At 39.1% G+C, this 20,897-nt stretch overlaps 1 protein-coding gene across 1 annotated transcript in view; it reads right to left on the reverse strand.

Annotated features, from left to right (window-relative positions):
- The window catches only part of ATP2C1 (ATPase secretory pathway Ca2+ transporting 1), a gene marked incomplete in the record, with an annotated part of 2,099,819 nt that overhangs the window by 1,087,847 nt on the left and 991,075 nt on the right, over window positions 1-20,897 (reverse strand). Inside the window, 1 exon segment of the mRNA XM_044066734.1 lies at window positions 11,758-11,855. Within this exon segment, the coding sequence (XP_043922669.1) occupies window positions 11,758-11,855 (98 nt within the window).

Consider the following 20,897-nt stretch of genomic DNA (forward strand, 5'->3'; position numbering starts at 1 on the left):
AGTTAATCTTTATCTGCCACTGGCAAAATGTATTTTCTTTGAATGTGGGTTTCAATGCTGTTTCATTGAATGTGCGTTTCAAGGGCAGAGAAGTTTTTAATGCTAAGCCTGTTTTCATTGTGAGACTACATTGCTTTGTTTAGCAGATGTCTTAGTGTTTGTGCTGTAAAATGCAAAATAAAACTTTCAAATGAAATCCAGATCATCATAGAAGTAAAGCAGTATGCACTTTAGTGTTTATGGTAAATGGAGTGATATAGCCAAGTAATGGATCATTGGAATGGCTGCAGGGGGGAGGGCTCCATTCGACCATGATTTTGTGAGGGGGAAGGGCGGCAAACTTAAAGACAGCCCCAGCTGAACTATACCTCCCAACTGTCCAGATTTTCACAGAATGAATAGATTTTTGCTTCTTATTTTTGGTTTGTTCCTCATAATATTTGTGGTTTTCTGGAAAATCATTTAGGAATTAAGTCACTAATGACACTGAGTTTCAGACTTCATAGCCTTCAGAAAAATGCATGCTGAAGTAAGACCTGTTCTATCAACTGTCTCAGTTTATACAAGAGCAATTTTTAGTACTGTTTATGTTCCCCAAATATATTTGGCCTTGTCCAGATTTATTGCATTAGCAAGTTGAGAGGTACATACAAATAAATTGCTTTATAGAATTAGGCATAGCCAAGCCTCTTAACTGTCCCCGAATTTGGCTCAAAATGTTGCTCTTCCCCCAATAATCCCTCTGTAAAATAGCAATTTTGGAAGAAAACGTGGAGGGTTTACAATTTAGAAATAACTGTAATAATCAGAGTTATAGATTACTTTTATTTCAGAAATGCATGTAGATTCTTTTATTTTGTCAGCTGCTCAAGTTAGCAGTACTATTATTAAAAATGTCCCTTCTCTGACAGGTTCCCAGCTGTATTGTGTGGCTATTTTATATTTTTGCATCACATTTTTGGTCCATTTTTCATAAAATTGTTTTTTTGGCAAATTAGTGGTAAATCATTAAAGACTGAAGTTAGAAAATAATGACAGACATTTGAGTTTCAAATTTCATATCCTTCAGAAAATTCTTACTAATAGAAGACCTACTATTCTATTATCTTTCTAAGTTTATAAGAGCAATATTTAAAAATTGTCCTTATTTTTGGGCCTTTGTCCCACTTCTATGTATGGCTTTGCTCTGATGGTGAGGTATGACAAATGTGTCGGGGCCATCAGTCAGCCAGAGACATTTCAAATTGTGACATACTTGTTGCACCCCACTCCCCCATGTAGTGACTCTGGATGTGTCCAAGCAAGGCAAGGAGCGGTTGTGCAGTGTAAATGTGCAGGGTATCCCCCCATGCAGTGTAAATGTGCAGAGTATCCCCCATCCAAGGTAGACACAAGTAATACAGTGGCTTTTCATCTGTTCTTGATTTTGCAGAATGGTCTGGTTTCTGTCATATTTTTGTACAGTTGATTTGTGCTTATTACTCAGAAAGTGCCTGTTGCTCTGTGTTTTAAGTAGCAATGCTTTAATGACCATCAGGTAGGCTTGTCTAAGATCATAACATGCAAGTAAGCTTTAATAAGCATACTGTTAAAGAATTGCCAACATTGAAGCCTTTCTGTTGTTGCCATGCAGAGAATACTTAACTAGATAATGTATAAGCATTGGGTATTGAAATGTATATGACAGTATTTGTAATAAAGGACAGGATTACATTATTTTAAGAAGCTCATTACACTTGTTGGAGACTTCCAGTGATCTCTGAGGGCTTTACCCGTAAAGTAAACAGAATGCCATTCATGTGTGGTCCATAACCTGTACAGTAATCCTTTAAGCAATGTATCTTGAGCTTGTTTGCTTTTCATTTTTTACTTTGATCATGTTTTCCCCATGAAACAAGTAGATAGTTGTCAGGCAGCAGGTCTTTTTTGGATAAACATTTTTACAAGTGGGGGCATCACAGAGATTGCTACTTTCAGCATGTTACTTGGTACTTTAATAAAGCTGAATATAAATTATAATGCAGTGCAAGGAGAAGCGGTTTGAGTTGAGTGCTGCATGGCTGCATGTTTTTCTTGTACTTGATTTTGACTGGCATTCCAGTAATGTATTTAAAAAGTAATTTATTTTTTCATGCCTCACAACCTTTTTGTTTCCATCTAGATATTAAGTAAGCTGTCAAGCAGCCAATGCATTGAAATATTTTTATTCTTTTACACTTCATTTGTCTTGATTGGACTCTCCTAATGAGGGGTTGGCACCCAGGGCAGCATATTTAATTAAAGTTTAGTTTTTGTGGTTTTGAGCATAGCTGCTCCCCTTTCTAGTTGTCCACACCCCTTCCCAGTGACCCCACCCATTCGGCTATCTCCTGCAGCCCCCCTTTGATTTGAAGTCACCAGCTGCCACTGCCAGCAACCACAGGATTCGCTGGTGCCTAAAGCTGGTTATACTAGCAATTGTTTTTTAATACATTTTTCAAGTATCTTGGTTTGGGGAGACATCTTTAGTCCTACAGCGATTTTATCAACGTCTGTTGAATTTCTTCCTTTGTGAAAAGGGATAAAGTGCAACTTTTTCCATAGAGAGGGAAGGTGGGACTCCTGGACTGACCTATTTATAGGGACTGACAGGATAGGCAAGGTCACTGGCTGCTATTTTAAGTACTCGCTTGGAAGGTCATCAGCTGAAGAGGAGCACGGTTTAAGTTTAAGAGTAGTTTTATATTGGATGTGGGCACAAGCTTGAAGGTGAAAGTGGATGTGGTGATATGTGACTGTTGGGCAGGAATAATAAGATGTTGAGGAATCCTTGGTTAGAGATGCTATACTATCTGTAAAATATGAGTCGAAATGTATTACAGTTTCTAGTGGTGAGTCATTGGGATCGGGGTTTGGGATGAATTTTTGGCTGGGATGCAAGATTTCTTTAATGGATGTCCAAAATTGTTTAGGGTTGTGCTTAGTATTGCAGTATATTTATTTGTCTTCATTTATTTGCTTTTTAGTATGACTGCAAAACATCTGAAGATTTCAAGATACCGAGGCATTTTACATTTTTGCCATTCTTTACACACTTTCTCTATTCTGCATTAGCATTCCACTCTTTTTGGATAGCCAAATTGCACTCTGTTTTTAGTCTCATCCTTCTAGAAGGTTCAAGGCTATTTACGACATTTAGAAAGCTGTACTGAATTCATTTATAGCATCATCTAAGGGGAAAATTTAACGGTAGTTCCAGTTAATAGATGATAGTGTAGTAATCAACATTTCCAGGTAAAACTTGGATATGCAGTTTAACTGTATGTGTGAATGTCTGGTCTTATAAACTGGGATATGATCACTGAAAGAGTCTGACATTGCACCTGTGGTGGAGTATTTGCTAGGGGCTGGTACTAGGATCCAGTCTAACAAGGAATTTGATGTCTTGCTATAATGTGTGAGGCTATTAATTAGCTGTGTGAAACCATACAAACCCATGCTAGATGTAGAGGAGTTAGAGTTTATGTCCAATCAATAGACATTCACATCACCTAGTAGTATTTTTTCTTGTGAAAATGTCATGGATATCCACTGTAGTATATCCAGTATAGCTATACTGTCACCTGAAGGAATGTAAAGATAGTAATATGTATTTGTTTACAATTGTTTATTTTGAGGAAAGCAATAAGAACCTCGGCTGAACTGAAATTTAGAATTGGTCTGCTGTAAAAGGAACTGTGTTAGGTACTGGGATGTATTAAAGCAATACCACCACCTTTCCTCTTTACATGGTCATTATGGATGATACTATAGCCAGGATGTATAACTTTGGAGTCATTTACACTGTGCTTAAGCCAAGTTTCAGTTACAGTGAGAACATCAGACTTATTTTGTGTAATCCAGGCATGTAAACAGTTTTATTTCTTATGCTTCTGACATCTACAGCAGCAAAAACTACATCACCAGGGTACGCGATTGCTTGTTGGTGGGTTAGAGAAGTATGTGGGGAAGAATTATCTTTCTGTTCATTGTGATAGGCGGGGACAGGATTAGGCTGGATACCTCCTTCTAGAAGGATTTTAGTATATTGGGGAATTATGCATACTTGTATTTGGAGAGGATTCTTGCATTTAATTTTGTTTTGGTTTAAGCTGAAGTGCAGTTAATCAGTCTATACTTGGAATAAAGATGAGGAGCAATATTAAATAAGTTTTGTGCAATGTGTGGAATGTATAAAGAGGAACTACAGCTAGGCAGTTAGGACAGAGTTAGAGAGATTTTGAGAGATATTACTGAGTCATGATGAAAAATGGCACAGTCAGAGGAGAAGAGCAGAAGATAAGCTGAACAGTAGCATAATTAAGTACAGGAATCTGTATTTTATAGAGGTCAGGTGGTGAGGAAGTAGCAATAAAGAAGGAAAGTACAGTTGTATAAAACATAACAGTACATCTCCTTTCCTTTACTGTTGCAGTATCCATAACCTCTGGGATTCCCTGCCTTGGGTAGCTCGACATTCGGCCAGCATATGAAAGCCTGCAGTTGCTTTAAGGTACACTGTACATCACACACAAGCTCCTCACATAGCATATGACAAAGGTGACGTCCGGGCACACCATCCTCAGAACAGACAGCCCCAGTAGGAAAGCCAGTCCATGGAAAAGGGGTAACCAGGAGGGAAATGAACCAGTGGGAGGAGGGAAGGAGTGAATACTGCAACAGTGAAGGAAAGGACATCTACTGTTAATGTAAGATTTTGCACAACTGTACTATGTCCTTCCATTCAAGTGATGATGTATTCATAATTTCTGGGAAAGTGTCAAAGCTCAAGAAGAAACTTGGGAGGAGGAGGGACCAGCACAGCCCTCTAGGAAGCCATGAAGGATGGCCCTAGCAAAACCAGCTCTAGCTCTGGAGATTCCATCCAACTTGTAGTGCTTGGTAAGTCTATAAAGAGAAGTCCAGGTAGCTGCCTCAAGAATAGAATTAGCATCCAAACAATTTAAAAAAGCACCAGAAACTACAGACTTAGTAGAATGAGCCTTCAGAGAAGGAAGGCTCTCAGCATGAAAAGAAACAGCCTTTGGGATCCAAGAAGAAATAGTTTTCTTGGATACAGCCAATCCTATGGACTTGGAATGAAAAGAAACAAACTGATCAGATTTTCTAATAGACTAAGTGTTATCCAAATGAAATCCGAGTTGTCTAGGCACATCCAATGTATGCAGCACCCTCTCACTGGCAGACTGTGGACAGGGGAAAAAAGGTAGGCAAATGAATAGACCGATTAAGTGACAACTCATTAACCACCTTCGGCATAAAAGAAGGATTAGTAAAGCAAGGACACCCTTGTCTTTATAAAACACCAAAAAAGTAGGACAAGTCATAAGGGCTTGAAGCACACTTACGCATTTGGCAGAAGTAAGGGCCAACAAAAGAACAGTCTAAGAGCAATGCTGCAAGGAAGCTGAAGCAGCAGGCTGAAAAGGAGCCTAAGCCAACTTCTCCAAAACAAAAATTAAGACCCAGGGAAGAGGAACAGGTTTCCTGGGAGGCCTAATATGAAGGACACCTTTAAGGGATTGTTTAGCTTCAAATCTAGAAGCTAAAGGAGACAAAGGCAGACAAGCAAAAACAGCTGATAAGTGGGCCTTAACAAAAGAACAGACCAAACCACCATTGAGCAATTCACACAAACAAGAACCAACCAAAGGAATATCTACAGTAAGTGGATCCAGGTTACACGAGAGACTTCAAACAGAAAACCTCTTCCACTTGGGATGAGTAGGATTTCCTAGCCTCCTGCAGGACCCTAAGCACATCCTCTGAAAAAAGGTGTCTATGTGGAATCAAAATCTTATCACCCACAGAGTCAGCTGAAGAGTGGACAGGTTGGGATGGATGAGAGATCCCTTGTCATGTGCTTGTAGGTCTACCCTGTGAGGTAACTTGTGGTGATTGCCCTTGGCTAAATACTAAAGAGGAGGGAACCAATGCTGTGTCAGCCAAAATGGAGTTACCAACGAGATTTTGGGAGCATCCTGTTGAATTCTGAACAAGACTTTTGGAATGAGAGGAAGCACAGGGAATGCATAAAGCACACCTTCCACATCAGATCACCTGGGACTCTGGCAGAAAAGAGAGGAAGTTGTCTGTTCAAAGGGGAGGCAAACAGATGTACGTGAGGAGTACCCACCGGTGGACAATTTCCAGAAACACATCCTTGTGAAGCATCCATTTGTGGGACTGAGCTAAGGACCTGCTCAGAGTGTCTGCCACAATGTTTTTACCTGGGGGAATGTAAACTGCTTGAACAGTCATTTGATACTGGACAGCAAGATTCCATACCAGGAGTGCCAAAGAAGATAAGATCATGTTTCCCTCTGTTTGTTTATATACCATACCACAGTGGTATTGTCTATAAATACCTTAAGGCCCCCTGGGAAGAAAAGAGGGTGAAAAGCCTAAAGAGCCAGCAGAAGAGCTCTCGCCTCTTTGAAACTGATGTGATCCTTTTGCTGATGAGAAGACTACAACTTCTGTACCTTTAGGGAGCCAAAAATGCCTCATCCCACACCTGAAGCATCTGTGAACAGTTCCTGAGAGGGAAGAGGGGAGCCCTGGATTTAGAGACTACTGCTGGCTCCACCAGTGCAGTTCCTTTTTGAGATGAGGAAGAAGATGAAACACAAAGGGATGTGCATGTTTAAGCCAAACTAACTTCAGGAACCACTGAAAGTTTTTCATGTGAAGTTGAGCCAGAGGGAGCATAGGGATGGTAGATGCCATGAAACCCAGAGCTCTCAGAAGGAAGTGAGAGTTAAGGCCTTGGGAGGAGGCAGGAATCCCAGCATAGGCAGTGTCTGAATACTGCAACCTAGAAAAACATGATCCTGAGAAGGAGTCAGAAAAGACTTTTTGAAGTTTATTGTGAACCCCAGGCTCTGAAGAACGGAAATAGCAAAATGAAGATTTTGCAACAGGATCACTGAAGAGGAGGCCTGAATCAGCAGGTCATCTAAGTAAGGAACTACTTGGAGCCCCTAAAGCCTGCAAAAAGCAATCACAGGAGTGAGGCATTTGGTGAATACCCTTGGGACAGTAGAAAGGCCAAAGGACAAAGTAGAGAACTGAAAATGCCAGGAAGCAACAGAAAAACACAAAAACTTTGTGGAAAAGGGGATGGATCAGAATATGGAGTTAAGCATCTTTGAGATCCAGTGACACCATATAAGCCTGAGGAAGCAAAAAAGGAAACAGGGTCAGAAGGGACAACATTCGAAAAATGGGCACCTTCAGAAAAATGTTTAGATGAGAGAGGTCTAGAATTGGTCTCAAAGTATCCTCTTTTCTGAGAGCTAGAAAAATCCTGAAGTAAAACCCCCTCCCCGTTTTGGACACAGGCAGCTCTTGAACAGTACCCAGAGTCAAAAGATCTCAAAATACCTCTGGGAAAAAAAGGGGTTCTTACTGAGGAAGCTGAGGAATAACCATAAAAGGGGGATATGATTTCCACACCATGAAATACCCCTGTCAAATAATGGACAGAACCCAAGAATACTGAGTAATCTAAAGCCAAACAGGAAGAGAGAGAAAGGTGAACGGAAAGAGGCTGGAAGAGGTGGACAGTCAGACAGCACCTGGTTTATCTGGAAAGAAAGACTTCTGAGTCCTTGAAGTCTGAGTAGCCTTAGCAGGAGGAGCCTGTTTGCCACTTTTTTTGGCCTTAGTAGGAGGGTGAGATTGCCTGCAAACATAGGCAGGCTTACTGGGGTAGTTTCTCTGAAATTTAGAAATACGAGCGACAAACCTGTTTGAGTTCCTGTAAGGCCATCCCCTAGGGACTTAAAACAGCAGCAACTTCCCCAAACAAGTATTTACTGACAAGAGGGGCATCTGTCAGCTTAGCCTTGATATCATCAGGCAATAGTTGAAGTCAAAGCCAAAAATACCTTTTTATCACTGAACCAAAATCAGCAGCCCTAGAAGAGGCATCTGCTGCATCATAACTACACTTGATGGAATAACGAACCATCTTTGAGAAAATCTCTAACAAGGAAAGAGCAGAAGTTTTACCCTCAGAGTCTGGGAGATCAGATATAATCTGATAAGCCTGAGAAAGAACAGCCAACACATGCATGGACATATGGGTCTGACAATTAATACACCTAAAAGCTGAGGTAGCAGAGGTGTAAACTTCTTACCCAGCCTTTCCATGGTTTTGCTCTCTTTTTCAGATGGCAGTAACTTGGGTGAAGGAAGCAAATGAGAAGGCTTATTAGAGGTTACACCACTGAGGGATCAGCAACAGGACATTTGTACAAAAGTTACAGGCCTCAGGCACCCTATAAAACCCATCAGGTTTCTTGGGAGCAGGAGGCAGAGAATCAGGAGCTTTAGAGGCACTGGAAAATGCATCCAACAAAGCAGCCAATACAGGAAGAATAGCTGCAGGTTTCAGAGATTCCAACTGTAGCAACTCATAGTACTTCTTATAGATGTCAGAGACCTGAGCATAATCCCATTTAAAAAATTCCATCATCCTGGAGACTGTGACCCCAAAAGAAATTTCTTTAAAGAGAGTATCAGGATTGTTAGATTTCTCTTTCTCTGACCCACAGTCCAAAGGAGAAGGAACTTGGGAAGAGTAAGCAAGTGATTCATCAGAATCCAACTACTCCTCAGAGGAATCCTGTTCATTGGGTCTTTTAAGCGGAGTAGAAGATCAATGGGGAGCTGGAACAGAAATCCACTGAGGAACTTTTAATGCCATCAAAGCATTAAACAAATCCTGAGTGAAGGCCTGGCACACACACTGAGGATCCCTAGGAGCAGGAAAGAAATGTTTAGATTTTTCTTTTCTTTAATGGGACATCTGCCCTGTAAAACTTATAAAGCTCTGACCCAGGACAGCATTCAATAATAGTAGTAGGGACATCTTTCCTAACTAAAATCTGAGGAACATCCCTAGGCCCCTTGGAAGTAATCAACCATGGTTCCCCCTGAACTTCCAAAATGGACATCTGCAAAGCCTCAATGGATGTGCTGAAAGCTGGGTCCCCTCTGGCCTCCAACCCAGTCATGGCAGATGAATCAGATGACAAAGCTGGGCAAACCTCCAGGTTCTCACTGACCTTAGGAGAAACGCCTAGAGGAGGCTGGACACAGGAAGATTCCAGTCTTGGTTTCTTAACCTTCTTCCCTAACGGCTGACCTTCAGGGCAGGAAATGCCTTCCATGGTATGCTTAGAGAGAAGCTTAAGTCCCCGATTCCCCAGATACACAGCAAGGGAAGAAAGCCTACGTTGCAGTCGCTTCAGTACGAAAGCCTGACAAACAGAGCAGGTCATATGGTCGTAAGAGGCACCTAGGCAAAAATAAACACAGTTTGTGGCAGTCTTTATAGGGAAGACATAGGTGTTCAGACTGATGACAGAGAGGCATTCTGACTGGTGGCAAAGAATTTCTGAGGATGGAACATCCAGCTGTCACCTTTATGCCCTAGGAGCATGCGTGTGATGTATGGCGTACCGTAAAGCAACAACAGGCTTTCGTACACTGGCCTCACATCGTGCTACCCAAGGCAGGGAATCCCAGAGGTTATGAATACTGCAACATGTGAATGGAAGTACATTCAGGAATTTGCAGGGCAGATGGAAATTCTGTGACGGTTGAATATGAAAGCTGGTAGAGGATAGGTAAGTAGAGAAGTATCTTCTATAAAAGAGGAGACTTAGGGTGTGCCAATATCTTCTCAGGAATGTAAGGGAAAGAGCATCATGAAAGGCTAGAGTATAATGATGTAATCAAAACAAGAAGAAATGTTGGTTCACTTGAGAAAGGTAAAAGATACAATGTGGAAGGGGACGGTAGTGATTATGAATGGATATTGTGCAAAGCAGTATGGTAGGGAAAAAGATAGTTGGGAATGGGGCTAAAACTTAAATTCAGAAAGGGAAGAAAGAAACAAACAGAAGTGTATGTACAGCAGTAGCAAGGTCATTTTGGGGAGGGTTTTGGAATAAGAGTCATAACTGAAATGTGTTTGTAAAGTATAATATTAGGGTAAGAGGCTCAGGACAAATTATAACTCACAGCAATCAGTTTAGCCAGTACAAAGCAAAATTAAAACTGTTTTTCGGTCATTTCCTCAAGCTAAATAACTGGCATATGCAATATAGTCTACTGGTCTAGAAAAAAAGGATAGTCACCAACTTAGTAAGAGGTCCTTACAGTGAACCGACTATTTCAGAGAGATTTTCAATCATACAACAGGCATGTATTTAACTGATTAAGTTAATACACATCAAGGTTCTTCATGAGAAATGTGCTTACATTATACAATGACAAAATTCTAAGTAAACTTGTAGGAGTAGGTCCTTGGGGCAGAGCTCCGGCTGTATTAAGGTCAGATGTAGTGACTGCAGCCTTGCTCTATGAAGGAAGATAGTGATTGAGTGAGATCCTGTAGAGGTACTAGAAATATTTCAGTCTAGAAGATGTAGGATCTTTGCTTGGAAGTGTTTACATTGGTATTTTTATACCCAAAGTAGACTCCAAAGAATTTTTCCTCAAGTAGACAGCAAATGTTGGAGGAGTGATGGGGAAGAAAGAGATAATAGAGAAGATATTCGCTGGGAGTGTAATGAGCTGGCAGACTTTAAAAATTCCCTTTAGACTACTCTATCAGAAATACTGGCTGAACAAATTGGTACAACTAAGGAAATGATTTTTTGAGCTATGATACAAATTCAGAATTGTCTAGACATATTAAAGGCTTGCTGAGTCTAATTATGACGTCTGTCAAAAAAAGCAATGACTAGAAAATGGAAATCAAACTCTAAACCAACTGTACTACAAGTAGTCAACACAGTAACAGAGGTAAAGCAACTGGGAATGGATCTTTAGAAAAGAAAATGAGCAGATTATATGGGAAAAATTGGAATTGTGGGAACAATACATGCAGAAAAATATTTTGGAGGAGGAATGAGATTTAAAAGAAGGCAGGAGTTGAATGAGCTATGTCATTTTTGACTGAATAACTGGACAGACTATAAGTGATGTATAATGTTTGCAACTAAAAATATGTCAGTATGATTTGAAGGGGTTGAGAATGGATGCATTTTTTTTTATTTATATAAATGCGTGATTGCCTATGTCATAAGTGATAATTTTAGACATTTCTTGTGAAAAAAACTAACTTCTAGTACTTCTAATTCATCACAGTCAGACAATGTCAGAGTTAGTCCAATGGGGTACTCCATTTAAGGAACACAGTGGTTCATCTGAGCCAACTTGAAATATTGTAGTGGAATTGCATTCCTACAGCCTGGCTGAGGAAACACAGCTCTAACACACTGTAACAGACTTCTACAGCCAATAGAGAAGGTTATTAGGAAGAAGCTATAGTCACTGCTGAAGAAATCTGAAGTCAACTGCAATGTCCTCTTCTGCATCTACTATACCATCATGATTTTCTAAAAAAATAGAAAATATTAACAAAGTATCCACTTGGACTTCCAGCAGACAGCTATATGAGTTTTATTACACAAATGAGTTTAAAAGAAAGACAGCAAAAAATGAGAAGGACCCAAAAAGTCAGTGATACTCTATAAAAAAAATAGGCAAAAGATAAATATACACATGCACTACTTGCTAAAAAGCTAAATGGAGCAAGTCTACAGAAAAACAGCAGGCATGGAAAATGGCATTCAGAATGTCCTATGCCTAAAATACAGCAAAGTTATCTCTGTAACCAGGTTTAAAAAGGCACATTACCTCAGCATGCAAGCCATCAGATGTAAATATATGAGTAACCGTCATTTCATTCTTTGTAAGTGTTCCTGTTTTGTCAGAACAAATAACATTGCAGCAACCTGTATTAAAAAAAAGTTGCATATTTATTTATTTAATTAATTAATCCATTACTTAATATTTTTAGCACATGTACCACCTGGTAAAGGAACAATCTGGAAGGTAACATACACATCATTAGAATATCTATACAAGTACACAATGTTAAAGTCACATATAAAACAAAACAAATCATGTATCAAACTGCAATAACAGAAAAAATAACTTATAAGCAGAGTTCATAAGAAAAGGATGCAATAAATGATCTTTGACTTTCCCTTCTATTTTTACAACCTGCGAGAGTTTCCACAACCAGTCTTAATGAAACTGCAACTATATAAAGGGCCACAATATTCAGAAAAAGAAGGATCCTTGCTGAAATGCGTTACTAATATGAATGGGCTAAGCCACAAGCAGACTTCAGTCTTCTGAACAGATTTGAACAGAAAAGGAGGGTCGGCAGGAAGATGCAAGATTATGCCCCATGCCACAGAACCAATAAAGGAGATCATGACATCTTCTGTTCTTTTCTGGAACAGTGAGAGAGGGATGTTACCAACAAATGTTCTTGCTTTCTGTTTAATATGTAAAGTACAAAGATGCTCATCAACCACATACATGTTGCCATATAAAGGCAACTACTGCTAATAAGAATAAACAAAGGGTTATCTTGTATTACTGACCTGACAAACCCCACCACCATAAAAAAGCAAATACTAGCTAAATACACACACACACACACACACACACACACACACACACACACGCACGCAGGTATGCAGAATGAAAGCAGAAGCCTGATTCCTTACCAAGCTGAAGGAGGGTGGGTCCACCTGCTGCAGCAATGATCTTTCTATTTAAAATTTAACTGTTACAATGAGTATGTTCACATAGCTACACTATGTCCATCATAAGGATTAATGCTTCATTCAGAACATGAGCTGGAGAGCAGCAAGCAGTATGGGGTTCTAATCTTGGACATGGTAGAAGGTTATAGCATGCTACCCTAACTAAAGTATTGCATCCAGCTTAAAATATCTGGAAGTAAGTACAACAGTTCAAGCTGCAGCTTTGCAAATACACTGGGCATGCTACCCTAACTAAAGTATTGCATCCAGCTTAAAATATCTACAACAGTTCAAGCTGCAGCTTTGCAAATACACTGGGTACAGACATTCCTGTACAGTAGTAGCAGCTGCTCTGGTAAAATATGCCTGTCAGGGTTCTCTTACACCTGTCACAGCAGATGGAGATAAGGTCGATAAATTACTGGGGACTACTTGTCCAGATCTAGGAGACATCTGTTTGCCTGGCATGAAGGTCATAAACAATGGGCATATTTGACTGAAGCTGCTGATTGCTTTCATAATACCTCATCTGTTTATCTACATTCATGGTATGTAGAATTTTAACCCCTCGTTAACAGGAATGTAATAGGGGAATTGGTAAAGTAACTCATTAAATACAGGTCTAACAGTAACACAGACATGTAAAAAGGGGGTTGACTAAGAATACTTTGCCCTTTGGAATTTTTGACTGTCACAAGTGGGTGAACCGTGAAGCATATGCCCCACTTTATGTCATTAATGTTTAGCATGACACTGAAAGAACTGAAGTAGTAACTAAGTAAAACTGTTTTTGTTCTTATTACTTGTATAAAATTCATTATGTAGAAAGCACCAGCATCTTGGAAGAAAGCAGCATTGCCTGTATTACCGAAAGAGGCTACAGATCCAAAAGACCCAGCCTTAGATGGACCCATTTCTATTTTAAACCATGAGTACAAAGTATTTGTGTCTAAATTACCAAAGGCATGGACATACTTAATCGATATGGATCAATGTAGTTTTGTGGAGGGAATGCAAACATCTGAAAATATTAACAGAACAATGGTGGTGCAGAGGGAAGCAGAATTTAAGAAACTACCTCTGTTCTTGTTGGGTCTTCATCCAGAAAAAAATATTTGACAGAGTAAGCTGGGAATTGATGAGTAGGACAAATGAAGCATTTGCATTCTCCTGATATAATAATAATATCAATTAGGAAGATGTATGAAATATCGTAAAAAAATTAAAGTGGGGTGGGGTTCCTCTCCATTAAGTTGCATCTGAAAAGAGAAACCAGACAGGGGTGTTCTCTTTCACCTTTGTTACTTGATTTACATTTAGAGCCACTAGAGAAAATAAGAGATCCAGAAATTCAAGGATATAATTGGTATGGTATTTGCAGATGACATTATTTTGTACTTGATAAATCCGGAAAAGGACATCGGGGTGTTGTGGAATTTTTTGAAACAGTTTCAAGTACTTTCAGGATATAAAATTAACAAAGATAAAACAAAGGAGCAGAATTCAATAAAGCCCACACTAAGAGTACACGATATGTATTCAATAAAATTCCTACCACATTTTTTGTGCTTTCTAGTCACTCAGGAAGATTACATTAAGTGTACATACAGTCTGCTCTTTGTGGTAACCTGATGAATCCCTGTCAATATTTAAAGCTGCAAAAATATCAGTAGGAAAACTAAAATTAGGAGGAAGGAGGTTTGGTTTGACAGAAGCATTAAAACCAGCCATCTTAGACTGAGACGGCCTCCCTCTACCCTTGTGGAAGAAGTGTGTGGCTCAAGACCCATCTAAGTTGGGGATTGCTGGAAAAAGGCTCAGTCTTAGGCTTTCCCAATGGTTAGTTTGCTTTAAAAAAGTTTAATTTGGCTTGTACTTAAGCCCAGCATTTGTGTGAGTTTGTGCATCTCACAGCATTGTTTACCACTGCCGTGTATATATGCAAAGGCTTAGAAATACAATTTTCCATACATATCTGGTACAGAAACCTCCTTAGCTCCACTGATTCTCTTTGTGCAACACAGCTGTGCATTGTTGCCCTGCGAGCAACTCAGCTGCACATTCTGAGGCACAGACAAAGTATTCTAGCCCTGGCCCTCCACAGAACAGCCACTTCTGTTAGTCTTACAGCAAACCCTGAGTCATCTAGCCCATCCCCACTGGTTACTATAATAAATAAAAAAACATTAACTGCCAAAACTTACAGTAATTGTAACTCCCAAGGCATTGTTTATTTAGTTACTTCTTGTGTTTGTGACAGTTTCTATGCTGGGAAAACTGAAAGACAATTGAAACGGAGAATATATGAACATATGAATGATGTTAATAAAGGAAACATTAACAATGCACTTTATAAACACACACTATCATGTTCTAATGCCAGTTTTTTCCTTTTTTGTTATTGAAACCGTCCCTAAAGAATTGAGAGGGGGGCCTTGGGAGCACAAGTTAGAATATAGGGAAAACTTTTGGCAGACAGTTTTAGAATCTAACAGACTGCCAGATCTAAATGATTATATTTCCTTGGTACCCCTACTTAAACTCACATCAGCTAAATTATAAAGTTTTATTCAGCCTTTTACTAAAATTATTTGTATTATTTTAAAGACTTGTTATACATATATATATATATATATATATATATATATATATATATATATTTATTAAATATATATGTATTTTTTAGGGTACATTATACACAAATTCAATACATATTCAGTGATTTTAAACAAAGGTGGTTGAATTATGTATTTTTTAACATGTTAGTTTACTATTCATCTATTTACTTTTACAAAATATTTTTTTAATCACAGTTTATAATTAATAATATATATATATATATATATATATTGATGAATTTTGTACTACTTTTGTTAGTTTTCTATATGAATACTATTTATTATTGTAGTTCAAATGTGTTTTATCATGTTTTTAAGGGTTGTGGCTTTAAATACTTGATGAATTAATTAACTGAATCAATTAATTGGTGTATAAAAATCAGTGGGAACTGTTATTTCATTGTTTGATCTGAAGAAGTATGAGGGAAACTTAGAGGAAAACACATTGATTTTCTGTTTGTGGCGTTAATAAACGGAGTTTGGTATTTCCAGCAACCTTGTGTGGTACATTATCGTCTGTCCGGACACCTGATTTTTTTTAGTTTTTTTATTCTGGACTGGCTCCTTTTTGTGGTTCTTTGTGCTCTTATGGAGTCTATGGAAGGGTACTCCACACCTACCAACCAACCAGAAATTCAGAGGGGAACAGAGGTTGGCGAATTTCGTAAGATTGCTGGACAACTGATCCAGCACATTGAGCTTCTTACTCCCCTTAGTCAGGGACTTATGTCTATCTTCAACAACGCTAGCTTGCCTGGTAATCAGGAAGCCTTGCTTGGCAATGGGAGCCGTACTTGTCAGTATGCTACGAGATCTACTTCCAGCGCGAATGCGCAAGTACAGGGATCCAATAGCCAGGTTTTCAATCAAACGCCAAGACTTTTAGCTACACAGGATAATTTGGATTCTTCTACAGATGTGGCGACCGGATTACATTTGGCTTCCTGCAATATGATGAAGTTCAGCCAGTGGTTACAGGACAAACCGCTTTTTTGCAAACCTACTTCCACTACAGTTAATGATGACTCAAAGGATACTTATAGAGACTGCATTAATAAGCTGCATATTGCTCTTTCCAGGTACAAATCGTATAGCACTGATAATGCATATTTAAATGAATGTATTAAGCTGCGTACTGTGCCGAAGGCCCTTAGAGTTTATAAATATCCAAACAATGTCATTAATGGAAGTGATTTTCATCAAGAATGGTTACAATTTTTCGATAACTGTGGTTTGGACATTTTAAAAGCCATTGTAAAAACAACAACCAAGAAATGGAACTTCTGCAGAAACAAATAGACACTTACAATACACGTCACTAATGATTTAGTTTTTGGTGTTGAAGATGAGAAGAGTACATATTTTGATTTGAAAGCTCAAATTGAAAAAAATGTGATGAATTATTGAACAGAAAGTACAAGAAGTTAAATAGGGATACCAGGAAATAGAAGGAAGGCAAGCAGTACCCTTTGCCCAAACTTAATCGTTCTTTTGATTCTGAGCGTGCTTTGCACCAACATTCTAATTTTGACAATAACCATTTTCAGGCTGTAATTAACCCTGATTCTCACAGTAATAATGTTTCCAATGTTTATGAAGATAATGGTCCACAGAGATCTGAAAGACTCCATAACAAAAATAATACAAACAACCATTTTTACAGGGGGACATACTACCAAGGGAGGGGGTACAGAGGGAATTACCACCTGAATCACCTATAATGGATGAAACTGTACAATACGAACATCCCTATGTGGTTAACAGAGCAGGGTTTCGCATTTTTAACTACAGCAGTCTTGAGATTACTGATGATTTTTTTAATTTATTTATCAAAGGTTTCAAGTTTGAGCCTACTACTAAAAGTAACCTTCCTCAAGTCATTTTAGATTTAAAAATGTTTATAAGAAGGCTTAATTTGCAAAATATGTTTGGTGATACTATTTCTACATTGGGACTGACCCCCCCCCCAAAACAACGAGTATTTTCAATCACCCCATCCATCCCCAACTTAAGAATTTGGAAAATGTTATTGAAACTGGGATTCGAAAAAAGTGAAAATGTTTTATAACTACCACCAACCTAGAAGCTGGGGGCAAACAGTTATTAGATACCTTATGTGTAAACTCTAATATTCGGGTTATGGAACCTGATAAGGGAGGGGGATTGTAATTATGGATAAAATCATATATTAAGGGAAAATGCATTCTGTACTACATGATAATTCTAGATATACTAAAGTTTCCATCAATGAAATCAATATTTCTTATAAGAAGATTGATCTGGCACTTAAAGACTTTTTTTGATCAGGGGGTCATTGATTATACCACCTGCCAGTACTTAGACCATACCGACCCTCGGGTATCTTCCATTTTTGGGATACCCAAGGTTCATAAATGTGTGGAAGACCCCCCACTTAGACCCATCGTGGCTTCTGAGGAGTCCACGGGTTCCCCCATAGCTAAATATCTGGATTGGAAACTTAAATCATTATGGGGTGGGGAACTACATCTTCTTAAAGATTCATGGGAATTTCTCAGCAAAGTCAAACCTGAACATTTTTCACCAGATATATTCGTCACAATACATGTGGTAGATTTATTTTCTGTCATTCCACACCATATAGGTATTACTTGGCTAGAAGAAGCCTTGAGGATGACACCTGGTGTAACTGAAGCAGGCATCTTATGTACAGAATTGGCAGAACTCGTGCTTAAAAATATTTTTTTATTCTTTGAGGGTGAGTTTTACCACCAAGAGTCTGGAGTTGCCATGGGGGCCAGTTGTGCCCCTACTTTTGCAGACATCATAGTATCAGTATGGGAACACAAATGTATTCATAATTGCCTCTACACTAGATACTGGAATTTATACACAAGATTTCTTGATGACATTTGTATTTTTTGGTTGGGGGGATCAGAATTTTTAGATGAATTTATTAAATACCTTAACCATACTACTGACCTTTTCAAGTTTACTTCCCAAATTCATACTCTGTGTTAACTATTTAGATGTCTCTTTGCACAAGGTAGATCAACGGTTTAAATCAACTACTTTTAGAAAGCCTACATTTTGTAACACCTACATCAGCTTCAACAGTCAGTGCACATCCATTTTTTCAGAAAAAAGGTACTGTCAAAGGACAATACATGGCATTAGTCGTATGACATCTGATGACGCAGACTATGAAGCTGAGTGTATGGTCCTAGAACATATGTTTTTGGAGCATGGCTACTCTTGTGAACTTATAACTACCATCAAAGCTGAGGTCACAGAGGGTAGGAAAAATAAATACAGTCCTACTTTGAGTATGGGAATTAATTTTTCCAACCAACATGGATGTAGAATTTCCAATGAGACTAGTTATAACAGAGCTTTTGTCACTGGATTTAGTGCCAATGCTTATCAAATGAAGAGTATTGTGCAAAGAGAATGGGACAAGTTCTCAGAGTTTACAGATTTATCCAATTTAAAAGGTAAACCTATTAGAGTAGTATTCAAGAAGGGACACAATATTAAGAACATCCTAGAATTTGCCAAATATTAAAAGGTTTTTACCCACAGAAGGAAGGCACCTATAATTCTAATAAAGAACAGACAGTTGTTGCATCTACACAAAAAAACATTAACTGCCAAAACTTACACTAATTGTAACTCCCAATGTCTTGTTTATTTAGTCACTTGTGTTTGTGACAGTTTCTATGTTGGGAAAATTGAAAGACAATTGAAACAGAGAATATATGAACATATGAATGATGTTAATAAAGGAAACATTAACAATGCACTTTATAAACACACACACTATCATGTTCTAATGCCAGTTTTTCCTTTTTTGTTATTGAAACCGTCCCTAAAGAATTGAGAGGGGGGGCCTTGGGAGTACAAGTTAGAATTTAGGGAAACCTTTTGGCAGACAGTTTTAGAATCTAATACACCGACAGGTCTAAATGATACCCCTACTTAAACTCAGGTCAGCTAAATTTAGAAGTTATGTACCTACCATAACGTTCCATGTTAGTTGTCTTCTTCTCGCCTTCTTTCTTGCTGGATGGGTTCGGAGCCGATCCTCGGCTCTGACTCGGCCACTCTAAAAGTTTGAGAGCTAGTTCCACCGGCTTGAGGCTCCCCTATATCCCACAATGCTAGGCGGTAACTCCTCAGATCTCGTTTGAAAGCTAAGGCCAGCAATAAAATTCCATAAGGAACAAAAAAGAAAACTCTTCTAGGTCTGTCCTGGCTAGGGGGAAGGAGGGTGGGATGCAAGAAAGAAGGCGAGAAGAAGACAACTAACATGGAACATTATGGTAGGTACATAACTTCTAAATGTTAAGTTGTCAATCTCGCCTTCATTCTTGCTGGATGGGACCGCGTCCCTAGCACCTTGTCCCGGGTGGCCTATCGGAACAGACTCTTGAGTACAGTGGAACCAAAGTTGGCTCGGTCTCTAGAGGCCAAATCCAACTTATAATGAGAAATGAAGGTATGGGGAGAAGCCCAAGTAGCTGCCGAACAAATTGAATCAATAGGCAGCCTGTCTTGGAAAGCTACAGAAGTGGCTAAAGCTCTAGTTGAATGAGCCCTGGGTTTGGATGGCAACCGTTGATGTCTTGTCTCATACACTAGGGTAATCAATGAAGTAAGCCATCTAGAGAGAGAGACTTTAGAGACTGGAAGGCCCATTCTACCTTCTGCATAAGAAACAAACAGTTGGTCAGATTTCCTGAATTGTTTGGTCCTGTCTAAATAGTACCTAAGTTGGCGATGAACATCTAAACAGTGTAACTTTTGTTCTGACCTATTAGAATAATTTGGGAAGAGAACAGGAAGCTCAGTGGTTTGATTCAAATTTGCCAAAGAAGCTACTTTGGGCAAAAAGGACGGATTAGTACGCAAGGACACCCTGTCTTTATGAAATACCAGATAAGGGGGTCGACTACACAGAGCATGGAGTTCGGAGACTCTTCTAGCTGAGGTGATAGCTACTAAAAAGAGTATCTTCCAAGAAAGCAACTTTATAGAACATGAAGCTGCAGGTTCAAAGGGGGGAAGAATTAGGGATGCCAGAACCAAGTTGAGATCCCATTGAGGAGGAGGATCTCTGATGGGTGGTTTGAGTAGAAAGACTCCCTTTAAAAAGGCCTTGCAGAGTCTATGAGACATGATAGAGGACTCTGAGATTCCAACATGAAAGTTCGAAATTGCAGCCAATTGAACTCTAATGGTAGATGGGGACGAACCTGCATGGAAAAGTTTGGCTAGAAAGTCTAGAACTGTTTGAATAGAAGCAGTGAAAGGATCTATATTCTTTGACTGCGCCCAATAGGAAAAACATTTCCACTTGCTATGATAAATCTTCCGAGTGGAAGATTTATGAGAGGCAATCAAGATATCTCTAACTGAGTGAGATATCAAAGGAAGCCTGGCTAAGGTCGGAATTGGAGGAACCAAGCTGTGAGGTTCAGAGAGGGAAGGGAGTGGTGCAACTGACCCGACTGATGGGTCAAGAGGTCTGGAACTGGGTCCAGATGCCAAGGTTGTTCCAACAGATAACGGTGGAGAAAGGGGAACCAAATTTGTCGAGGCCAGTAAGGGGCAATGAGGA

Source organism: Protopterus annectens, chromosome 3.part1, assembly GCF_019279795.1.
Source record: "Protopterus annectens isolate FY-2018-M chromosome 3.part1, PAN1.0, whole genome shotgun sequence".
In the NCBI taxonomy this organism is placed as follows: Eukaryota; Metazoa; Chordata; order Ceratodontiformes; family Protopteridae; genus Protopterus; species Protopterus annectens.